At 43.6% G+C, this 25,250-nt stretch overlaps 2 protein-coding genes and 1 long non-coding RNA gene across 6 annotated transcripts in view; 1 reads left to right on the plus strand and 2 right to left on the minus strand.

Moving 5' to 3' along the window:
- The window catches only part of Slc35d2 (solute carrier family 35 member D2), a 34,140-nt gene extending 32,035 nt beyond the window's left edge, over positions 1–2,105 (minus strand). Inside the window, exon 1 of one of the 3 annotated variants that reach the window (XM_027409654.2) lies at positions 1,941–2,105. In XM_027409654.2, the coding sequence (XP_027265455.1) occupies positions 1,941–2,062 (122 nt within the window). In that variant the 5' untranslated portion in view covers positions 2,063–2,105. The remainder of the gene's footprint in view (positions 1–1,940) is intronic. The other 2 variants (XM_027409653.2, XM_027409652.2) reach the window with 2 other exon arrangements.
- A 21-nt stretch (positions 2,106–2,126) lies between these two features.
- LOC113830951 lies at positions 2,127–8,914 on the plus strand. The gene is made up of 2 exons (XR_003484157.2): positions 2,127–2,654; positions 8,069–8,914. It is a non-coding gene; the product is annotated as an uncharacterized LOC113830951 (long non-coding RNA).
- On the minus strand, positions 5,084–23,345 carry Znf367 (zinc finger protein 367). 2 transcript variants are annotated; one of them, XM_027409650.2, is made up of 5 exons: positions 22,666–23,345; positions 16,844–16,994; positions 13,109–13,228; positions 11,835–11,973; positions 5,084–7,615 (listed from the first exon to the last, which is right to left on the minus strand). In XM_027409650.2, exons 1-5 carry the CDS (start codon positions 23,065–23,067, stop codon positions 7,393–7,395), a joined length of 1,035 nt encoding a protein of 344 aa, XP_027265451.1. In that variant the 5' UTR covers positions 23,068–23,345; the 3' UTR covers positions 5,084–7,392. The 2 variants fall into 2 exon arrangements, with proteins under 2 accessions (XP_027265451.1, XP_027265452.1); XM_027409651.2 differs by lacking the exon at positions 22,666–23,345 and adding an exon at positions 22,292–22,420.
- Between the last annotated feature and the right edge of the window lie 1,905 nt (positions 23,346–25,250).

Consider the following 25,250-nt stretch of genomic DNA (forward strand, 5'->3'; position numbering starts at 1 on the left):
GCTCAAGCTGGCCTTGAACTCAACCTGCCAGATGACCTTGAACTTCTGATTTTGCTGCCTCTGACTCCCAAGAGGCAGGGTTACAGGTGTCCGCTATTTTGTGGTGCCGAGGATTGAACCCAGTCTTTTACAAGCTAGGCAAGCGCTACCAACAAACAGCCTCAGCCGCCACCCTGACATTTTCTTTTTCCTTTATATACCTGGCATTATGCGTATTAACTGACTTAAGCGTATATTCATTTTCATTTATTTGTGGGGTTTTCTGAAAGATTTATTTTTATCTATGTGCTTGTGAGTGTATTATCATGAGTGGATGTCTGAGAAGAGACTAGATCCCCTGGAATTGTCAGACCCCTTGGAGTTGAAGTTACAGGTAGCTGTGAGCCACACCGTGTGAGTGCTAGGCTTGCAAGACAGTTTGGTGACTAAAGGAGCTTGCTGCCAAGCCTAACATGCTGAGTTCCATCCCAGGGACCCACACAGTAGAAGAAAAATGACTCCTGAAAGTTGTCCTCTGACTGACACACACTTTACATGTTTCTACTTTATTACTGGTACACGAGGGTGTGAGATGAAGGGTTTTCAGCTGCTCTGTTTTCACTTCAGTTACAATGGCCGGACACCCTGGGCACACAGTATCCCTGAGTGAATGAATGAAGGCTCTGACCCTGCCCTCCTGCATGGTTCTGCTGAGTTCTCCTGTCACCGTGGCACTTGCTCACTTCCAGGCACACTGACATTCTCTTTGCTCCTCCAGGAGGCTCTGATCTTGCTGCTCTCTTCTCACTGATGTTTGGCAACAACCCCTCACTTCTCTCTCCGATCATATTTGATAAGTGTTACCTGTATTATCCTGAACCTGTTTGTTTATTCTCTACCATTAAAGAGGTTTCACATGGTCCCTACCATTTCCCCAGGGTTCTCCATGGGCCCAGCACACAGCAGATGATCAGTATCTAAAGGACTTACAGCCTGTGGACCTGATTTGGGTGCTGAGTTTTCCCAAATGTAAAACAAAAAGGCAGTCTTGTAGAGTTCACAAAGAGCCCCCATTAGTGACAGCTTGGACAAGGCCCTGGGAGGTCAATACCAGGCTTGTAGGCAGCTAGGTTCTTTCTGCATCTAAGGAAAATGTTAAGTATTGACTAGTGTCAGGGGCAGAGCGCTCACCCCTGGGGCCAGATTTAAACCCATGGCTTGCTCAGGATTGTTACCACACAGTAGAAGTAAGTAGGATATTATAGTCTTTACAAGTAAGTTCAAAGAAGCATAGAGTTGCTAGTGCACTCAACTCGAATCCAAAACAAAAACAAAAAACCTCATCTTGTAAACTTCTGTTTGTTCTGGTTCTCCAGAAATACAGTGATTATTTGAGAATGGATGATCAACCCATATAAACAGATCACAAGTCCAGGTGTAATCTGTGGAACATACTTTTGTTTTGCTTGGGGTTGGCTGGAGATGATATTAAGTGAAAAGTCTTGGGCTGCTTCCCCAGCAGTGTATCCAAACAGGTGTGTTACACGCTGGAGGGGGGTAGGGGGAGGCAGGAAAACTATTAAGGAATCCCGAAGTTAGCCTGGAATGCATGAAACCCTGTCTCAAAAACACCGAAAAGATCAAAAGTAATACTTTGATCAAAATACGCCTGTGTTTATGATGCTGCACACCTGTAATGCCAAGTGTCCTTGCTAAGGAGGCTGTCATGAGGATTTGAGCTCAAGGCCAGCGTGAGCTACCTGATGAATGAATGTCTCAAAATTAAGTTTTTTTCTCAGTTGGTGTGTTTATTTAAAGCCTGCGCTTTCCAAGTTCAGCTGGTGTGTGCTGCACCCCGATCCCAAGTGGACTTTGTTGTTGTATGGTGACTTGGTGGAGGCAAAGCACAGACTGGGCGTTCCAGGCCCCGGCCACCCTGCGTCCCGCACAACCAGCCTCACCCGTAGGTGGTCAGCAGCGCCTTGTTGACCAGCACGATGAGGAAGGAGCATGTCCCGTAGAAGAGCGCCGACAGCAGCCTGGCCAGGCGAGAGGGCAGCGGCGCCGCGTCAGGCTCCTCCATCTCCGCCGGCCGCCGCCCCGCCACCGCTCAGCCCGCGGGCCCCGCCCCCAGCCGCCCGGGAAGAGGGCGCGGCAGGAACAGGAAGAGCCGGGGCGCGAACCCCGACCACGGCCCGCACCCCTGGTGCGCTCAGCGCCAGGTACTGCTGAAAAGCCGGCCTTACCCCGGTCCTGCAGACCGCTCGCTCTAGGGCCACACCCCCAGCAAGGCTTCCGCTTTTTGTTTTGTTTTGTTTAAAATAGTATATACATCCTTCAGCATGCGCCCAAGTCCCTAGTTTGAGATGCGTTTTCTGACAATTAATACACCCAAGCAAACACGCAAACCCAAGCTCAACACTCCGCATAAAGAGTAAGGGTTCCCCTAGGCCCTCCCCGACGGTGGCGCTCGGCTAGACCTTCCTTCGGGGATGGAAGCGCCAACTACCGCTGTTACTCATCGTCCACTCTCAGTGATGGAATGGTGGTCGTTCCCAGGGTTCAACTATCACTAAAGTACTTCCAGACACACTGCAGGACAAACACTTGTGTGGAGCACCTCTGTTTCTCGTTCATAAATGCCTACCCTGGAGCAGCAGGACAGGGCGAGCCAAGTAAGTATCCGGCTTCTCTTCTTCTGAACGCTTTTTGCTAAATTCAGGCCTCCCTCATCCAGGGCCCACTTCTCCCTAGGACAGCAGTGCGGGACCACTGGTTCTTGTGAATAAAGAAAGGCTCGGAGCTGCAGAACAGCTGTAGTGTTATCTCCAATAAAGTGTCCCATATTTTTTATCTGAAATAATTAATTGAAAAATCTGAAACTTTAGCCTTTTAGAAATGCTTAAGATTTCCCTTTAAATAAAGCTGAAGCCTAAATTGTGTAAAAGCTAAAGCTGCCAACAGCTGGATTAGAAGCTGAGCGGAACTTTTGGAAAGTGGCCTACCACTGAAATATTTGGCTAGAAGAGCACAAATTATTCCGGGGTTGGAGGGGACAAAGGCACATGAGATTTTAAAATCTGAAGTATGGACTGGAGAAGAACAGGGGTTAGGACCTCTAGTTGTTCTTGTTGAGGACCCAAGCTGTTCTAGCATACAGACCAGGCAGCTCAAAACTGCCTGTAACCCCAGCTCCACACAGACCTGATGCTTCTGGCCGGAGCAGGCATGGATACTCAATGTACAGACATACACCAACATTGGCCAGAATTAACAATAAAATAAATCATAAAGGAAAAGTCTGAATATAGTCACTCGGGCCGATTTCCTCCAAAGGTCTGTTGTTTCTGGTCACTCTCCACATAAACTTTGCAAAACAGTATTTTAAAGTCATGAAGCTTAGGGTACTAATCCCAGCAGAAGCCTGCACTTGGGCACTCTTAAACATCTATTCTCATGTTCTCACATCAGGACTTCTCATTAGTATTAACTACCATTCCACAGCCTGGCTAGCATTGTTTGTGAGGTCTGCACACACCATTGTTAGGTCCAAAGGGTTTCCCATCCCCCAAAAAAGGGGAGGCTCACTACACTCCTTATTACTCTAATTTAAGGCCTGGGATAGGGCCGGCAATAGTCAATACTTAACTACACCAGAGCCTTTGAGACAGCAAAGCAGATAAAAACAAACAAACAAAAAAACCCACTTGCTACCATGCCTGATGACCCAGAACCTACACACAAGTCCTCCCTCCACGGCCCCACCCATGTTTTTATTTTCTAAAAATTGACTACACCAGTATAGTTGAATGAGGAAAGTAAATAAGAAGGAGCACGTGACTATTCCTAGATATAGTGGTTTATTGTAGGTAAAAGGGAAAACATAGCCAGAGGCAGAGGCATCTGGATGAATCTAGAGTGAACAAAACCCTAAGCTTGGCCAAGTGAGGAAAGGGGACGGGGGAGGGAGCCAGGAGATCAAGAGGCCAAAAGGCCTGGCATAGCCAAAATGGGAAAAGCAGCTGAGGGAAGGGCAGCCCAGCCCCTGGGCATGAGAGTTCAGGCTAGGGGGTAGGTTATACCAGCCAGGAGGACCCTGTAACAAACAGGTAGGGCCTCAGGGGTGCTGTCAGAACCTGATGGCTACAGTCTACTTTGATATGTTAATAAATACCTCCAAGTGGGCCATTTGTCCCAGGTTTGAGACCTAACCTCAGTTCATGTGTGTGAACATACATATATACAGATGCACTCACTCATCCCACCACATGCGGAGGCTAGAGGTTGACAATGGGATTTTTGTTTGTTTTTAGAGACGGGTTTCTCTGTATAGCCATGGGTATCCTGGAAAACCATCTGTAGACCAGGCTGGCCTTGAACCCACAGAAACTGGCTGGCCTCAGCCTCTTGAGTGCTGGGATTAAGAGTGTGTGCCACCACCTCTGCGCTGCAACATGGGGAACTTTCCTCACTCTCCTTCCCTTATTTTGACTGAACCTGGAGTTTGCCAATTTCAATAGAATGGCCAATAAGCCAGAGTTCCCTCGTTCCAGGGTTAGAGACCTGTATCGCCCTACTCAGCTTTTATGCTGGGGCTCAAACTCCAGTCCTCAGGCTTATACAGCACTTGACCCACTGGGCCATCTCCCCAGCCCCAGCATAATTTTAGCACTGTGATAATGAACGAGGTGAGGAAATTAACAATCCAGGCCAGTGTCCACGGGGTAAGCCTTCAATCCTAGCACTCAGGAGGCACAGACAAGCAGATCTAAATAGTGAGTTTCAGGCAAGCCAGGGCTACAAAGTGAGACTCTGTCTCAAACCATAATTTTAAAGCAGTAGTAATTCATACTGTGTTAAAAAAAAAAAAAAAAAAAGCCTGAGTGCTGGGTATATGTAGCTCAGTGTTAGGATGCTTCCCTAGTTTTTTTTGAGGCTCTGAATTCAGTCCCATAACCCTGAAAAAAACTGAGACAGATAAGATAAAGGATGTCAGGTTGTGAGTTGTTTCTACTTTCTAGGGTTTTGTTGTTATATCAGTTATTTTATCTTTGATAGAGAAACAAATTATAAAAACTGCAAGAATGACACATGTACTTTAAACTTTAAATTAAAATAAAATTTTATTCAAAGCATCTTTTAACATTACAGCATGTTTATTAATATGCTGTTAACTCTGCCAAACTACAACTTAGCCATATGAAGCATAAAACACTTCAAAAATCTGAATGTAACCACATTTTTAAAACAAAAAGCAGTCATAACACACCTCAAATTTTAGATGCCAATGTATTTTGTCCAAGTACATAGCTTATATCAAAAAAAAAAAAAAGAACCTTTTAAAACATGGCCAATGGTAAGCAGTTGGAATAATTTCTTAAACTGTCCAATCATACAAATAAAAATACTTGGGAATGTAACTGTAATGGTTTGACAAAAGTCATCTGGAGAAAGAAACCAAACCCTTACTTTTTGAAGACCCTTTGTCATCTGTGAATTGGCTAATTGCATTTTTCAAATTGTACTGCTGTCCATAAGGTGAGTTGATCAGATTTTGAACTTCCCAGTACTGATGAGTGTTGCACTTCAATCCATACACTCCCATTCATCTCAGGAAAAATTCTAGAGAAAATGTTGAACCCCAAACCAAAAAAATTCATATGCTATGGTCTCTTACCATACTTATAAGTGCTCCAAGTTAAAAATTCTACATACCAGACTACAAATAAAATTTTTAGACCATTACAAATATAAATTCTGTTATTACAAAAAAAAAGCCCCTAAAGATCTGTAATTGACTTTACAGAGGAATTCCATTTTTTAAAGTATGTCCTCGTCATACACATTATTTTAACTACCACTTCTTCAGTTTCACACTAGCGCTTCTCAAGACATCTCCTTACCTCCCCCCTCCAAGGCCACACAATTAACTACCTGTGTACTATAACCACAGAGATTTCTGATAACAAAGCCTACATTCTCTATAATGTGTAATCTAAACTTGTAGGGTGCTATCTCAACTCAAAGAAAAAAGGCACTGAGGAGCCCACCTTCCTCCTATTACTTTGAAGTCTCCAATTAAGGAGTCTAAATCACCATGTTCTGCATATAATTTCATCTACCTTTTAACAAAAGCTCAAGTGAGATTCCTGACTCCACAGAGGAGGTGGATGCTCAGCCCTGGACTCTGTCCATGCCTAAGTACACTACGTGTGTTCCACAACTTCATCTATTTGGAGAAAATGGTTTTGAACCACCAGACAGCACACTTGCAGTTAAAACTATCTCAGAAGCCTGCATATTTGAGTAGCTAATATTTACTCAAGTGTTTAACTGATAGTTAAATTTAGTGAACACAAAATAGCTTGGCATGTTATTCTGAAGTGAAGCAGAAAGGTGGCAATATGCACTGAAAATGTAAATATGGAGGCTTCCATCCACTAATAATGCTAAACAAGCAGTACAATTAAAATTTAGTGTTTACCATCAAAAGACCTAGAACATTTCACTACAAACAACCCTGCAGATGTCCCTTTTATTAACATAAACACAAGTGCCAATCTCATTACAGGGCCCAAAAAGGAGCTCACTGGTGTACACACATACAGACACACACACACGTGCACCAGTTGCCAGGTTACCTAGACTTTGCAAGATTAATCACTCAGGTCCAGCAGCTGAGCAATGTGCAAAAGTCCCCAGTCAACAGGCTGAGTGACGAGTGCTTTCTAAGCGTCAGCATTACAGTGAGTTAAAAAGCCCAGAAAAATGGGGTAAGACTCATTTTACAACAATTTAAAAAACTCTCAACTACTACCCCTTACCAAGATCCTCAAATATCTATTTTCTTCCAAGTCCATAACTTATAGCATCTTTCCAAATAGTTGGCCTGCCATTTCTCTAGACTTATTGGGCATGCTATTTTGCAATTTAAAAATATGTATCTTATACATATGTCTCACACGGCCCGCTTCAGTGTTTACAGTACTGTCACACATACTAACATACACTGTTTAAAATGATCTTATAAATAATCTATTTCAACTTTCTTTGGCTATTTGTACCAATCTGTCTTTTCATACAAATGTCTTATTCACAAAGTGCTTCCTGTGAGAACTGCTTCCAATGAATGCATTAAACTTGCAAAACCTAGCTTCCCACAACATGTAGCTTCTACCCTGTAACTGCAGTCCATATTTACAAAATATTTAAAACTTTACATCAAATCCATTTCTGTATAAAAAAAAAAGTGCAATTCTCTCTCACCCCATGTCTGAGGCAACAACATTCTTCATGAGTTTCTACAGAATAGCAGCCTATGATAAGCAAATAAGGTGCTTAGCTTATGCCCAAGGATCTACTTTGTAAGTATGCTGGGCAGTACTTTTGTACAGTGAAGAGTCAGTGTTGGGGCTACTGGCGGAGTGGTGCCCCTGTCAGGTTGGCAAGCTCAATGAGTGCCAGGGCCCCATGCAGCCGCTCTCGCTGCTCCTGCAGCCGGCGCTGGGCGCCACTCTTCTCATCGTCCTCTTCATCAGATTGGAGGTACTCCATCGGATCCTGCTGCTCCTGATCAGCCTTCTGAACTAGCTTGCCTTTCAGAGTGGGGGTGCGTTGCTCTCTCATCTCCCAGTACCTGTGTGAAAGGCAGACAGGTTATTTATATGGTAGATATCAGGTTGTCAAATATTTTCTTAGTGGGGCAGGAGAGGTGGGTCAGCAGTTAGGAGCATTGGCTCCTCTCCCAGATCTGGGTTAGGTTCCCAGCACCCATGTGGCAGTTCACCACTGTCTGTCTATACCTTCAGCTGATGGTTCATCTAAGGGTATATATGAGAGATTCATAGTCCAGATATTCACCAGTCTGCTAATACTTCCTTTTCTTCAGCCCAACAGGTGGAATTGGCTGTTTTGATTCATTTATTATGGTTAACTCATAAACTCTTAAATATTATTTCAGATTCTGCTTATGTTATAGGATTATTTCCAGCAACAGACTCAGTTCGTGCACACTCTAACTTCCTTAGTTTTATTGCAAAAGGAAATAAACAAGCTGGTGCATTAATCTGTCCTATTTCTACTTCCCCAGATGCAGACGGATCCACTGAAACATGCATTCATTCCTCTTTGGCTTCTCCCGCCCCAGGCCATCAGGGATGATGGTGGAGGGTGAGGAGACAATGGAACTCATTAGAAAGATAGGAAACCTCCAGCTAAAGGGCAAAAGGAAGTATCAACCATATTATCAGAAGTCAAGTCTGCCCACCTGGGGACAAGTTAAAGCCATGTGCACTAACAAAGAAGTTACCTATGAAACACACAGATCCCTATGTCAACCTGAGAATCTCCTTCTGGTGATGCTATCTGCTTTGACCTGTGCATCTGCAGTGGGGTACCCCTGGGCACGTGTATTGGTCTTTTGTTCCTCATCTTCCTTTGCTTCAACTTGGATATTGGATGGATCTAGCTTTACTAATGACTCTGTGTTTATGCCTGGACCTTGGGACTGTAATATTCATTCATCTGAAAAGGGGATTGCATTTAATTCTTCCTTGGGATTTGAATCACTTCCCATTTGCATAGGACATCATGACATTTGTATTCCTACTAAAGGGCAAATATGGACTTTTATTCTCTAAGAGCCCAGAATCTCTAGTCATATGGATCTTTTCAAACTAATCTCTAGGTTTTTCTGATCAATATAATAATGTGACTATTATAATCAATATAATAGTGCTTACCGGGCAGAGTTTGGATCCCTGTTCTTGGTGGCAGAGTGTTACACAACACTTTCACTATTCTAATATTATTCATTACATTTATAATTTGCTTGCTCATAGGCTATTCATGCATCAAATGACAACTTATTTATATCTCAAATCAAAACCACACTGGATATCCTGTATTTCAAAAATAAAAAAGGAATGCAAGGCAATGGTGGCACATGCGTTTAATCCTAGCACTCAGGAGGCAGAGTCAGAGGCAGGCAGACCTCCAAGTTAGAGGCCAACTGGTCTACAGAGTGAGTTACAGGACAGCCAGGGCTACAGAGAAACCCTGTCTCAAAACACCAAAACTTAAATAATAAAAAGGGGAGATGTTGGAACATGATCCAAGAAGTAAATCGTGTGAGAATTTCTGAGTGCTTATGAGAAAACTGCAAGAAACCAAGACAAGAGTCTTGTGACCTGTTTCTTAAAAAAAACAAAACAAAACAAAACACGTAATTGTTCTTGGACTATGTTTTTATGCCCCTCCCAGGTGTAGCACATAGGAGTGAGTTTACTTAGGATTATTCATTACAACTGGCTTTTGTAACTTGTTAAGATTGCCCTTGTGATTGGACACTTTACTCATGTGACTCCTATACATATGTGTGTGTATGTATGTATGTATGTATGTATGTATGTATGTATATATATTGAGCTATTTTTTTTAAAGATTTATTTATTATGTATACAGTGTTCTGTCTGCATATACTCCAAACACCAGAAGAGGGCACCAGATGTCATTATAGAGGGTTGTGAGCCCTCATGTGACTCCTCTTAACCCTCAGAGTATAAACTGTCTGATGCTCTGAATAAGTTGGCTATTGCATGAGACTTTAGGCAGCCTCATTTACTGGCTCCATTCTCCTAGGCCCTACAAACCTTTACAACAGTAAATAATACATAACAGATTTTATTCAGCCATTAAGAACAAAATGATGTAGACATAAAAAGACATATATCATATTTTCTTTCATTTGTGGTCTGACAGTTTCATCAAATCATTTATACATCATGAAAGTAGAAACAAGGGCTGGAAAGATGGCTCAGAGGTTAAGAGCACTGACTGTTCTTCCAGAGGTCCTGAGTTCAATTCCCAGCAACCACATGGTGGCTCACAACCATCTACAATTCAATCTGGTGCCCTCTCCTAGCATGTAGGTAGAACAGTGTATATGCAATAAATAAATAAATCTTTAAAAAAGAAAGAAAGTAGAAACAAGCATGTCTGAGGGAATTAAGGTGACTAGGAGAAAAGGATGATATAGAGGGATTACTTCGATCAAAGTACCTGATAGACTTTGTTAAAGCAGTTCTTTAGTAATTGTTTTTCTCACTATTTGGAGGTAGTCCATGGGAGACCCATTTACACAGGGAACTTAAATTTAGGAGTGAATACTCCTCTTCAGGCATCTATAATCAAACAAGTGCTGTTTCAGACTTCATGCTCCATTCTCTAATTGTGTTCACTACGTCCTGAGTACGTAGTTCAGAGGTAGAACATTTGCATTGCATGTATCAAGGGCCTGAGTTCAACCCCCAACTCCAGGAAAAACACAAACCAGGCTAGACCAGGCTGGCCACTAACTTCAGAGATCCACCTGTCTCTGCCTCCCAGGTGCTGGAATTAAAGGCATGTGCCACCACTGCTCAGCTTTTTTTTTGGGGGGGGGGGGCAACAATGGTAACTTTTGACAGGATTACACATTAAGCCTATAAAATATGACCAATAGCTGCTGGTAGCACACACCTTTAATCCCAGCACTTGTGAGGCAGAGGCAGGCACATCTATGTCAGTTCAAGGCCAGCCTGTTCTACAGAGCAAGTTCCAGGACAGGCTACAAAGCTACAGAGAAACCCTGTCTTGAAAAACCAAAACAGAAACCCTGTTTCAAAAAAAAAAAAATTTAAAAAAGAAATATGATTAAGAAAATAATGTTAATAATACACAGTTCACCCAAAAATTTAACACTACTTTCAATTCTAGCCTGTTACTGTAGCACCCAATAACTCTCAAGAGAAAATGTAAATGTCCACTCCGTGTCTAAAGTGCATATTTAAATGATAGTGCCACCACATACAAGTGTCAATACAAGGCCCTATATACTAATGCTCAAGCCTTTTTTATAACAGCTAAAAGCAGCACTAACATCCAAAGGTGACTAAGCAGTCTACACAATAAATTACTACCCAGAAAAACAAAGGGAATGAATGGGCTGATACACTCAATATGGATGAACCTCAAACAGTGAGGCTGAGTGAAAGCAGTCATTCAATGACATTTCTCTAAAGTTCTCAAGAGTACAAATTAGTTTACAATCCCAGAAAATCAATGCTAGCTGGGGAAGAGTGCAACTATGTCATTTCAGGAATCTATGTCCTCACATTAGGAATATTGGCAGTACAAAAGAAACATTAAAAGAACCATTAGTTCAGTACAGGTTGAGGACGAGAACAAGAGAATGACAACAGGTCACTGGGGTTCTGAATACTATGGAAAAGGGCTGGGCTGCATACTCAGGATGATACTAGCCTCTTAGAAAGAAGCATCCGTGAAGTGAGTCCCAGCCTGTTTGTTCTAAAAGTTCCTTGGTAAGTCAGGTAAGCTTTTCCTGAAATGATTAGTCTGAGTAAGAAATAAAGACAAGGGGACTGGCTAAAGGAAGAAGTGAGCCCTCCAGCCAAGAGCGAGGCCCCAAAACAGTGCATGGCTAGGGGGAGGTAGAACTGTAGCAGCACCCAGCAGCACTGCAGAGAATCAGTAATGATGTTTACAACAGACAAGTCTAAGTCAAATGTCCTCAGAGAAAGACACTGACCTCCTTGTTGCCATGACTTGAAAACTCATGAGTGTTCCAGCAATATTTTTCAACAGTGAGATACTCTGTGATTGAGGCATATAAATAAACTATTACATTTCTATCACACACAGATACCAAGTACTCATAACAACTCTATAAGAAATTAAGAGTTATTCTGAACTATTTTATAAAATATGTATAAAATAATTTAAAATGAGAAAATTCTCAAAATGTAAAATAAACCCATAAACCAAGCCCCCAAGGGAGACAACATAGCAGGCCTTACTTTGCCAGCCACTCAGCAGCAGCCTTGTTGTCTGCAGACTGATGTTTGCTGAGTGTGTCTGTTGGCTCTTCTCTCTTCAGCCTGGCATAGGGGTGCTTTGGACAGTGGCGGTTTGCATGGGTGAATCTGCTTAGGCAGCCTTTAAAACACAGAAGAAATGTTCACTAGAATCTGGAAATTCAGACATACTAAACATGTCCAGCCTCAATGTATGTAACAAAGCAAATGAAGACAGAGAGATGCAGCACTCTATAGCCAAACAAGCTTCTATAGTCAAATCCATGGGCTCCAATGCCTTCTTCTGACCTCTACGCACCAAGAACACATATGATACACACATATATATACATACAGGTAAACACATGCTCATAAATAAAATAAATCTTAAAAAATAAAAGTTTTCTATCAAATCAGGCATGGTGTTGCACACCTTTGATTCTAGCATTCAGGAGGCAGAGGCAGAAGCAGGAAGATTTCTTTGAGTCTGAAGCCATCTTGGTCTATATAGGCCATGCAATGCTACCCAGTGAGACCCTGTCTCAGAAAGAAACAAAAAAGTTTCCTCTCATATGTGGAAACTAAAAATGAATAGGCTATAAACATTTATAAGATTAAGATTTAGAAAAATAATCAAGAAAAATAAAAAAGAACTATACTGAAATAATAACTGGAAATTTGCACCTTTTTTTATACTGTGATTTTAAAAAAATAACACTTCAAGGGCCAGCAAGATGAGTCAGTGGATAAAGGCACTTGCAACCAAGCCTGATAACCTAAATTTGACTTCCTAGAATCCAAGTGGTCCCAGAATTCAAGTGGTCCCCTGACCACACACTAAAAATACATCACTTTAAGAAAAGATACACAATGGAGCTGGAGAGATGGCTCAGTGGTTAAGAGCACTGGTTGCTCTTCCATAAGTTCAATTCCAGCAACCATGTGGCTGTTCACAACCATCTATAATGGGGTCTGATGCCCTCTTCTGTCACACAGGCATGCATGCAGGCAGAGCACTCATATTTAAAATTTTTTTTATAAAAGGAAAAGATACACTATCAAAAAAAAGATACACTTACTCCAATTTAGAATATCTCTCTAGCAAGTGCAAAGACTTGGACTTAATCCATAGCATGGGGGTAAGAGGCTTATGATGTTTTATAAAAGCCTTTCAAAAATACTCTCTTCTCAAAAAATCTAAATTAAACTACCAGCTGAATACTAAAAATCAAGTAAAACTAAATATAACTACTAAAATATCACTTCTAATACTATACCATTTTCTGAACAGACAAAAGGCTTCTCTCCGGTGTGAAGACGTTGATGTGTTTTGAGCTGTCCACTCTGAACAAAGGCTTTTCCACAATCTGGATAGTCACACAGATACGGTCTCTCACCTAAGAAGACAGACATCATATCAGACCTGAGGCAGCAAGGCAGGAAGAAGGAAAATCCTCTTTATATGGATCAGAACTCCAGTGAGCAATGACACACACATCACAATGCACACAGGCAGGGGGACACAGAGTGGCAACAGAGCAGCTCTCCTCTACAAAGCACACTGCTTCCTCTAGGACTTGAGTATTTAGAAATCCAGGTTCTAGTACTCAACATTAGCATCTCCAGCTTATGTATACTATTCTGCACACTCCAACTAGCAGCTCTTCCCTGTTATAAACTATCTCCTACTCCTGCTTTCTGTGGCTATTTCCTTGGTCTCACTCAACCAAAGGGGATGCTCTAATAGCCTGCTAACTGGCCTCTAGCCTCCTTCATACACTGTACTTCAAGCTGTAGGCACCAGCACACAACAATGCTTTTGTATCAACAGTACCAGGAATTCCTCAAACCATACCAAGTCCTGCTAAGCTCCTTGGACAGCTGAAAGTTACCTGCTGATTTAAGTGGTTCCTAATATCTTCTCTGCACGCAATGTCACCTAATTCATTAGTTACTTGGAGAAAGGGTCATTATTTTCCTCCAGAAGAGACATTCCAGCCAGGAGGCAATGCATTTTTATCTGGTTCTTATCCTTAAAAATGCTGGTGATGTTAGCACATGCCTTTAAATCACAGCACTCGGAAGGCAAAGGCAGGCAGAACTCTTGAGTTTGAGACCAGCCTGGTATATAGAGCAAGTTCCAGGAGAGCCCACACAAAGAAACCCTATCTCAAACAAACCAACCAACCAACCACACTGTCTTCCCTGCCCATTCAAATTCTCAAGTCACACAGGCTTTCAGCTGTACTTGGTATCCCCTCATGAAGTGTTTTATGGTGCTTATTTACCACAGGAGTCTTAAATTTCTACATACAACATCACTAGTGCTAAGCTAGATAAGGTGCTCAAAATGTCAATCATAATTACTGTATTAATCATTGTAAATGACAAACTTAAAACAATTACAATTCTTTCAATGACTCAAAAACAGTGACACATTCCTTAACATCACATCATTTATAGATACACTTACAGCCATGACAGTTGCATATAACTTAAGAAATACTGAGCTACAGGGATATTGGTTTTCACAATGGATAGTTAGACAGTTGGACATTTCACAATGTCCATTTGGACAGTGCACAGCTTTCCACAGTCTGTGCTATCAGAACTTAACTGTTTCTTGGGGAACTTGAGTTCAGCATTTGCTCTTTTGTGTCCCCGTAGCAAACCAAGGTACAGAAGCATCTGGGGACATACAGCAAAGTAGCAGCAGTTAGACAGGAACATGGGACTTTCTTCATTAGGGCCCATGATCTTTTTTTGCTTTTATTTTTTGTTTTGTTTTTACATCCCAAAGTTTCCCCTCCCTCTTCTCCCAGCCCCCCCCCACCTTCCCCCACATCTATTCCTCCTCCTCTGTTTCTCTTTAGATAAGGGCAGGCCTCCCATGGATATCAGTCAGCCATGGTATATCAAGTGAGACTAGGTACCTCCTCTTCTATTAAGGTTGGATGAGGCAATCCTGTAGGAGGACTAGGTCCCAGAGGCAGGCAACAGAGAGACAGCCCCTCCTCTCATGTGGCCCATGATTTTAACTGACTCTTTCCTACACTGGCAACAAGAACACTGCAGTCTATATAATATATTACTGGGCAGGATTGAGACTAGTAAGATTGAAAAGACCTTCAAAAGTTCTCAAAATTGTATTATTTCATAAAGCAATAGTTTACTGATTAAAGTCAAAGTCTCTAGCTATCTTAGCTTACAGTGATTCAAAAGTAAAACCTTTCTAAGGATTTAACTTAAAAAATCGGTTCTATTAAACTGTGTGTTAAAAGTCCAGGTTCAAGCTAGGCAGTAGTGGTGTGCGCCTTTAGTCCCGGTTCTCGGGAGGCAGAGGCAGGTGGATCTCTCTCTGAGTTTGAACCCAGCCTTTTCTACATAGTGCGTTTCAGGACAGCCAGAAGAACAGCCAGGGCTTCAGAGAAATCCTGTCTCACAAAAACCAAACAGCCCCAGTTCTAGATGAGTGCTGCTCAGCTGAAACACACCGTGAAGGCTGGAGCATTGCCTCAGCAGTTAGAGCACTCACTGCACTTCCAGAGCACCCAGGTTCAATTCCCAGCACTTACATGGTGGCTCACAACCATCCCTAACTCCAGTTTCAGGTGATTGCCTTCTGCTGACCTCCTGGGGTACCAGACACACACATTGTGCACATACATACATGCAGGCAAAATATATATACATATAATAAAATAAAACCTTAAAACAACAAAAAGATAAACACACTGTGGAGCTGGAGAGATGGCTAGTGATTAAGAGCACTGGTTGCTTTTCTAGAGAACCCAGGTTCAATTCCCAGCACCCACAAGGCAGCTCACAACTGTAACTCCAGTTCTGGGGGGATCCAACTCCCTCACATAGAACACACATGTTGACAAAACACCAATGCATATAAGATAAATAATCATTAAAAATTTTCTAAAAAGAAACACCCTGTGAACAACTGTAGAAGCCTTGTTTAAAAAAGTAAAAACATGACAGGCATGGTGGTTCACGCCTTTAATCCTAGCACTCAAGAGGCAGAGGCAGGCGAATGTCTCTCTGAGTTTGAACCCAGCCTGGTTCTACATATTGAGTTTCAGGATAGCCAGAGGAACGTAGTGAGACCCTTCTCAAAAACAAAACAAAACAACAATAATAATAATAGAGAAAGAAAAAAACAAAACCAGTTAAAGCTAGTCTGTATAAGTAAGTCAAATTTATTTAAAAATACTATCATTTTGGTATATACTAACAATTATTGATGAAATTATTTACTCTTTTTTTCATTTTAAGTATATTTCACACTGACAGTTTAGAGTAGCACATCTCAGGTATTCACAGGTCATGCTAGGAAGTGGTTGCTGTGTTGGGCAGCACAGTTTACAAGTCAGTTGTAATGGGTTTTCATCTACAAACTATGAGATTTACTATAAGGTTCCTCATCCTGGGGTTAACTTTATGGAAAGAACATGGGCCTTTTACAAAGTATTTTGCTTTCTACATGGTATTTAAAAATGTAAGGAGAGGGGCTGGAGAGATGGCTCAGGGGTTAAGAGCACTGACTGTTCTTCCAAAGGTTCTGAGTTCAGTTCCCAGCAACCACATGGTGGCTCACAACCATCTGTAATGTGATCTGGTGCCCTCTTCTGGAATGCACTGTATACATGATAAATAAATAAATCTTTAAAAAAAAATGCAAGGAGACACACACACACACACACACACACACACACTTCTATGTATACAAAAAAAGTATGACATGTATTAAGAGCAAACAAACAGAATTCAGGTAGGTGGAAGTGGAAACAATTCAATAATAGTGACAGCTGACATTTAGAGTGACTATGTTATCCTAAAACCACCGTTCCCCACCAAAAAGCAATTGAGTAAACAGTGCCTAATATGAGGCAATTTATATGAACATTATTTAACCTAATTAAATAACATTAACTAACCTAAATAACTAATCAAGTTTTAATCAAGTATTATGTCTAGCCATTTCTACAATGTTGTCACCTTACCTGTATGAGTCCTTTTGTGAGCCTGGAGTGACTTCTCCCTCGGAAATACCCTGTTGCAGATGTTACAGCGGATCCTGCTGGACGAATGCTCTCCTTCATTTATTAAATCCCGGACAGTGTCTGCTCTGGGTCTACCACGTCGGATTCCATCCTGTTAACATTGTTTATAAACTTTAATTTCCTATAATCATTAAAGCAGTTTAAGATACAAACTGAGTAGCATCAGCAAGAATGGTAGAGTAAGTGGCTCCAACAGCCAGATAACAGAAAACTACTAACATTAGAGGTCACAGACCAGTATAGACTACCAGCAACTCATCAAATACTGAATCAACAAACATCCTCACAGCATTTACTTGACCATTCTTTCTTTACCTAGTAGTAACCTTCAAAAGGTCTGTATTCTTAGTGTGTGACCTTTGTATCCATTTGCAGAGACAGCAGACTAGACTATTCTGAATGAACTGTCTGCTGGGACCTGGATGGGGCACTTAGTGGACCGACACAGGGCAGCTGTCTTGGCCTCACCTAATTTGGATATCTCTCAGGACATAAGGGCATTATTCACAAACCTTGTAAAACAACCTGCTGTTCTCTGGACCAAAAGATTGGTTTCAGCTAAAGCAAGCAGACACAGGAAAAGCCTGGGAGAGAAAATCAGGGAGAAAGTTTCTTTGTAAAGTTAGGATACCAAAAAGCTCAGAAACTGAGCATAAGCCCAGAAAGTCCCGAGCCAAGTCAGAAAGTCTATCTGAGGCTGGTCAAGCTCAACACACAGGAAAGTGAAAGCTGTAACAGAGCTGTGAACAGCTGGGTAAGCAAAGTGTACCCCTAGTTGAGGATGTAACTCAGGGTCAAGGCAGTTGCCTATGCCAGGGTCCTTGAGCCTGATCTCAATCCTCTGCACTAGAAAGGGACATCATAAAAGGAAATGGCATGAGAGTAGTTTTAATGGGCTACAGAAGCTAAGGTAATGTGGGTTCAAAATAAATTATTATAAGTTTAAAAGGCAAATTAAAAATTTCAGGATAATTACCAGAAAGTTAAAAGAAAAAAGAAATTTAAATTTAAATTAAATACTAGGGAAAGTCAGCTTGTCAGACAAGCCATCAATAAAAAATAATTGGGAAACAGACCAAGCAGAATAAACATTAAAAAAAAAAAATACCAGAATTCCTTCCTCATCAGTAACTACTTTTAAAGTAAGGAGGGCAAAGTCTCCCATTAAAATGCTGGGACAGGCAGATTTTAAATGACAACTACATGCTATCCACAAGATTTAATTTAGCTAAAACATGAGCATATTAAAAATGAAAGGACATAAAGAAAGATAATTACAAATACATTCACACCAAATAGGCTTCCTAATAAGCATAATTTAAGATGGCATAACTAATAGGAGCAACAGTTCCAATTGATCTGGAGACTTCACAGATAATGTGTAAGGAAAATAAGCAGAAGGACCAAAAAGAAATGAGGACACACCCTGCCTTGGATTGTAAAACACATCTCAATAATGTATCCCAAGCACCTTTTCTGGCCACACAGAATGATCTGTAAGTCAACAGCACATGGAAAACCGGAACAAACCTATGAGAATTAAACACTCAAAAGCTGTATAGCACAAAAGAGAAAACATTTTGACATAACTGAAAAGATTGCAACTCATGAGTCAGGAATTTGAAGATGTGAAGACATCAGTACAATCCAGGACAAGCTCCTAGAGTTGCAGACTTGAAAAGGATCATCCTGTGTGTGCTGGGAAATGGGGCTTTAGGGTCACTCACTGTCCAAGTGAAAGTTGTACAACAGTCAATATCCTAAATGTCAATGAATTGTACACTTCAAAATGTTAATAATTCAATGTCATATATAATTTTACATTTAAAAAAAGGTGCAAGCCTTTAATCCCAGCATTGGGAGGCAAGAGGCAAGTGAATCTCTGTGAGCTCAAGGCCAGTCAAAACTACATAAGCCTCCAAATGAGAAAAATAAAATTAAAAAAAAAAAAAATCAAGGAACTATAATGGCACATACCTATAATCCCTGCACTCAGGAGCTGAGGCAAGATAATCACAAGTGAGTCTGAGGCCTGTCTGGGCTACAAAGTGATACTCTATCTCAAAACCAACCAACCAACCAAACATCCCAAGACAATCTGAATAGCTGATAACATACCAACATGGTCACACATGTATTACAATAATTTAACACACCAGCAAAAGGGGAAACTGAGTATTGTTCATGGGAAGACGGCACTATGGTCTCTAATCTAAAACAGCATGATTTTCTTTAAAAATTCCTTTTCTTTTCCAGGTAAGTTGTCACACACATAGGTTACATGATAAAATCAACTATGCTACAAGTATCATGCACAGCTGCACCCAATATGAAGACATCATTACTGCCTTCCATGTAAAAACCTACAGGTTTCCAAAGCTTAAATCTTAGCCTCAAACCTAGAATGATAATTTGGCTCTAACCAAATTTCCTTCAGTCAATTTCCACTTTAAAAGAGCTCACACAGGCATGATGCACACACCTTTAATTCCAGTACTGTAGATCTGTGAGTTCAAGACCAGCCTGGTCTACAGAGCTAGTTCACACAGAAGACCTGTCTCAAAAAAGTCCTATCTCAAAAAAAAAAAAAAAAAAAAAAAGAAAGAAAGAAAATAATTAAATAACCCACTACTAGAGAAAAATAAAACAACACAACCAGTTGTAAGGGGGCACATAAATACAACAGACTTGTCACGTACAGGTAATAGTTCAATAAATGTATTATTTTAATTAAGGAAATAAGAGAGGAAATAATCATCTAATAGAGGTCAGTCAATGTCAGGTGTCCTCTGAGATAGGGTCCCTCACTGAACCTGAAACTCCCCATTTCTACTCGGCTGCTGGGCAAGAAGATCTGGGATCTGTCTGTCTTTCTACACCCATCACTGTGGTTACAGATATGTTCCACCTAGCTTTTCTGTGGGTGCTAGGGATCTGAACAGGGCCCTGATACTTATGCAGCAAGCATTTTTGCACCCTGAGTCATCTCTCCAACCCCAACTATATATATTAAAATAACCGGTATTACTTGAATAGGCCATTTTAATTTTAGTCTTAAGAAAAACCACATTTCTAGGCCAGTTTATCAGCAGCCAACTGTGTCTGCAGTCTGAAGGACAAATCTTGTCAAGACTATTGGTGACTCAAAGAAAAAGCAATGCCAAAATGAAATTCTGAATGATTATATCACTAAAAAGTTTTGCATACAGAATTTCCCACCTTCTAAGAGGTAGAAAAGTAATTCTCAAAGTGTTTATGGTCCTATGAAGACAGAAGACCTAAAAAGGCCTTGAATGTTTTAGACATCGTATTGTGTATTATGACACTATAAGCCACAGGATCAAACCTGTAAGCAGCACTCCTCAGGGCCTCTGCATCAGCTCTAGCCCCCAAATTCCTGGCCTGCCTTCCCTTAGTGATGGAGTATGACCTCAGAGTTGTTCCTTCCAAGTTGCTTTTGATCATGGTGTTTTAATCACAGCAATAGAAACCTATGTGAGACAAGGCATAATAACCAAAAAGAAAAGAAAAGCAGATCTTGAGAGATGTGTTTGTACCCTGATGAGGGCAAGTAATCAATCACATATATCCCTTCTCACATTCGGGTCTGGATCCAAACTCCTATGGTGCTCAGATCTGCTTCCTGACTCTACTCCCCACCTGGATCTGTCTGCACAACTTCCCAAATCTCCACTGCAATTCATCTGATATAGATAAGCTATAAATAAGTTATGCATGCTTACTTATATCAGCTTAATATTTTTTTAAAAAAATCCCTAAAAGTTCATTTATATGAGACACAGGAAGAATATGGTATAGAAAGTGAAAACAAGAGTTCTGGCTGGGTACCAGAAGTTCTGCTACCTATCATATGACCTTAATCTTGGGGACTCTTTTTCTCATTCCTCAGCAGGTAAACAAGATTAGATGAATTTAAAAAAAAAAAAAAAATTCACAGTGCTCAACAGAGGGCCTAGTAGTTTACTCCTAACATTACAAAGTGCCTACTACATGCCAAGTAATAAATGGTAGCCATATGCTAACAGAATAGCTTTTTACATAAGGATGATAAAAAAAAGTACACAATCAATTATGTGCAAGACTATGCACTCTAGATGTTTGGATATTCAAAGTGAATACATACAGGACAGGCAGAGGCAGGTTGTAAGGAGTGAATGGGTTCAAAGAAGCAGACCCCTTGGTCCCACAGCATCCATCATGAATGCAGTCTGAACAGGGAGCCCAGGGACACCAACTAGGGTACACTACCTGTACTTTCCCCTCACAAAATGCAATCACAGAAGATAATGTTAATAGATAACTATACACCAATAGTGGTAAGTGATCTTGTCATGAGGGACCAAACCAAGCTGGCAGATGACAGATATTCTTTATCCACTCAGGGAGACAGTGTAGGGTAGGGACAAACAAAAGAGCAACAGAAAGCTGACACAGGGTGTGGACAACTCAGATGTTAACACCTCCCCTGGGAGTCATAGCAACAGCAGAAAATAAACAGAGCTCTCTCTCATAGCTGTGAGTGCCTCGGAGGGGGTGGCAGAAAGTTGTGGCAGAAGCTCGACTGGCCCTGGCTGCAGACTCATCTCCCACATTCCTGGGAAGTGAGCAGACTCAGGCAAGCATCATCACTCCCTCAAAGCCTGGGAACAGAGACCACCAGCATAAGGGACTGGACTCCCTCTTTATTTTTCTTAAAGATTAGTTATTATGCATACACTGTTCTGGCATTGTTGTGAGCCACCATGTGGTTGCTGGGAATTGAACTCGGGACCTCAGGAAGAACCGGCAGCGCTCCTAACCCCCGAGCCATCTCTCCAGCCCACTGCTCTTTAACAATAATGCCACTAGTATTATTTCCTTCGACAAAACAATTTCAACATTCTATGGAAGGGCTATAATGTGACCACACTTGTTTCAATTTATAAACAAAGTATCCCTTTATCCACTGGGCTACCTGCTCGCTGCATCTGTAGCAAATTATGTTACTGAGGCACCCAACCAACAGGACTTAGATATTAATCCTGTATTAGCAACATTTATCCCACACACAAATCTACGGCACCCTGACAGAGCGCTGATGACTGTAAAGTATTAAAGTCGAGCCCCCACAGACACAGTAGCGGGTCCACCCTGGCAGTCACCCTGTACCAACACACAAGCAAGGTCCCCGGCCACAGAATCTTCACCAGCTGCCCCGCTAGCCAGCTATGCGATCTTTACGAAGATCGCTTTAACAAACTCCCTAAGCCTCAGCTGCTCCGGATGTATTGGGGGCATGGTGGTGCTAGCCCTGAACCTCAGCACTCGGAGGGTAAAGGAGAGCGGAACTCTGAGACATCGAGGCCAGCCGGGGCTATCCAGTGATACCTGGTCCCCGAACCCCATGTAGGCTGGGAGTCAGATGCTCACATCCTTTCTTCCCAGATCGCAGAGGCCCAATGCTGCGAGACGGGAAACAACAGTGAGGGGGACATCTGGACCACGGACACTGCCAGCCTCCCCCTCATCACCCCCGCTGCACCTGCTGCCCTCAGCCCCGGGGCTACTCCGCCGGCCGCGCCCGTCACGTGACCCGCCCCGCCCCCCCCCGAGGGTCCGGTTTTGGCGCGCGGCAGTGACGTCAGCGTCCTGTCATCCACCGCCCCCGCCCAGCTTTTCCCTCCCCGGCCCCGCCCCGCTACCGAGCGGCGCCGTTAACGGGCCCCAGGCTGCCCCGCGCCCCGGCCGCCTGCGCCGCTCACCTTGAGGTGGCCGCTGTCCGGGCTGCTCGCCTCCTCCTCGTCCTCCCCGCCCGACGCGGCGGCGGCCACCGAGGCGGTGGATGGCGGCGCCCCTCGCAGCGTCGGGAGCTCAGCCGCCGCGGGCAGCAGCCCCGCCGAAGCGGCGCCGCCGCCCGCCGCCCCCGGGCTGAGCGTCACGTTATGCGCGTTCTCACCCCAGCGCCACGGGTACACCATGAAGTCGCTGAAGCCGGGGCTGGTGGGGACGAGCGGCGGCGGCTTCTCGGGCTCCCCGGCGCCGCTGCACGGAGGCGTCGCCGGCGTGGTCCTGATGACTGACACCAGCACGCGCTTCGGGGAGTCGTGGCAGAAGATGACCGGCGACGGCTCGGCCATGGGTGCCGGGGGCGCGCCGCGGATCATGCTGGCTCCGCTCGGCTCCGCTCCTCTGTGCAGCCCTCGCGCCCTCCTCGGCTCGAGCTCGGATGGCTCGCCCGCGCTGCTACGCCCCGCCGACCCTCACAGCCGCCGGCTCATGGCAGGCGGCTCCGGGCGATCCGGCTGCAGCAGCGGCGCGGACTAGGAAAAAACAAAAACAAAACACAAAAACCACGGGACGCGCAGCGCCGAGTCCCCGAGAATAACAACCTGCCGCCGCGGTCCCCGGCTCCGGCCTTTTCCCGCGTTACATTTCGCGCCTGGGCGGAACCAGTCACCGCGAGGACCCTGCGGCTGGCCGCCGCCGGCGAGTGACAGGTCGCGCGGGCCAATCGCCGGGCCCAGGCTGGGTTCCGTCCGGAGTGGGGCGGAACCAAGTCCGAGCGCGGGTCCTTGCTGCCACATCATTGGCTGCCGCTCTCAGACTTTTTTTTTTTTTTGTATTGAGGGCCAACTGCGTTCGAAAGTCTGTGGGAGCGCGCGGCTTCCTCCTGACACACCCGTCGGGAGCTCCGCCCACCCCCCCACCGGATGAGTCCTGCAAAAGAGGGGAGGAAAGGAGGCTGTTGATTGGAGAAACTGCGGGGTGAGGGGGCGTGGCGAGCGTTGGTGGGCGGAGCGGGGCATGCTCGGCCCCGCCCCCAACAGAAGAGGTTAGGGGCAGGCGTCTGCCGATTGGAGAAGCGTCGGGGACGGTCGCTGCTGGTCAGGGAGGGCGCCACATCGCCCTACCCCGCCCTCCCGCCCGCGGCCCGCTGTGACTGTTGGGCCGGAGTTCCCGCGCGGAGCCTGTTTAAAGGGCCGCGGCCGGGACCGCCCTCTCCTGAGCTAGGGGCCCGCAAAGCACGGTATTTTTGTTTTTGAGATGATTCTCAACATAGCCCTGGATGTTGTGAAGCTCACTTCGTAGACCAGGCTGGCCTGGAACTCAGAGTCCCCTGCCCCTCGGCTGCTAGGACTAAGGCATGCGCCACCACGCCTGCCTAAGGGCAGGGTTGTTAATGGACTCCCGTGACCAGCCTGGCTAAGGATGAGTCCCTGCCGCGTTCCCTGACGCCTGGGGCGGGGGCTTGCTGCCGTGCTCCGCACCGCGGTGGGGTGCACCAACGACCATGCGCTCAGGAGGAGGCGTCGGCTCGCTCCGTTCCTGTCTGTGCACCCCACCCCTGGACAGCGGCAAAACCCAGGCCAGCCTCCTCGTGGTTCCGGCTCGCTCAGTCTGATGCTGGTAGCGGCTCAAAGACTTGAATCGATGAATAAATGAAGTGGTTAAAGGACGGAACTGGTAACCGGGGCTCTCATTTGCTGTATTTTCCAGACAGCCTAATCCTAGCTGCGGTTCAGTGAAGATTTTCATATTGGATGACTATCCAGGGGTCAATCGATAAAAATGGTAACTCCATCATGAGAGCAAACATAAACCTCTTAATACAAAGCTATGCCTAATGTTTTAGAGGAAATTGACTGCCCAAGTTAACAAATCAAAGCAGCCAGTCGTGTGAGTCTTATGTTTTATTAAGTGGAGAAATAATTTTTGTTTAAACAAAATATATCTGGCAAGACACACAAATCTGACTTCATAGAAAGTAACGGGAACATAAGTGAAAATCTTTCAAGAGGATACACTGAATAATTTGTGTCTGTCAAGTGAGAAGTGAAAGTATCCTTTTAAAAAACAGAACTGGGTAGAAAGACTTCTCCAGCTCACATTAGGAGCACTTGCTCCTCTTCCAGGGGTCCTGGGTTCTGTTCCCAGCACCCAACGGTGGCAGCATGTGACTCCTGTCCCAAAGGATCTGGTTTCCTAGGACAACATATGCACACGATATACATAGGAGGCAAAACACCCATATACATTTAAAAAATTTAAACATGTATTCTTTCTTTCCTAGAGACTAGCTACCACAGCTTGTATCTACTGTGTGTATGTGGGCAAATCCAGTTTGAAATTTTAATAGTCAATCTGGAAACTAAAAGTTCAGCTTTTGTTTCCCTTAATGTAATAAAATCGTAAAAAATATTTTTTTTTTACAATCTAACAACAAAGCCTTACTATAATTTTTGGTATCTACCTAAAGGGATTTATTACATCTATTTGATAATTGATAGGGAAAGGGAAAAAAAAGTAATATGGCTATCAGGAGCACTGGAATTAGGGGGCTGGGCAA

Source organism: Cricetulus griseus, chromosome 3 (assembly GCF_003668045.3).
Source record: "Cricetulus griseus strain 17A/GY chromosome 3, alternate assembly CriGri-PICRH-1.0, whole genome shotgun sequence".
Taxonomy (NCBI): domain Eukaryota; kingdom Metazoa; phylum Chordata; class Mammalia; order Rodentia; family Cricetidae; genus Cricetulus; species Cricetulus griseus.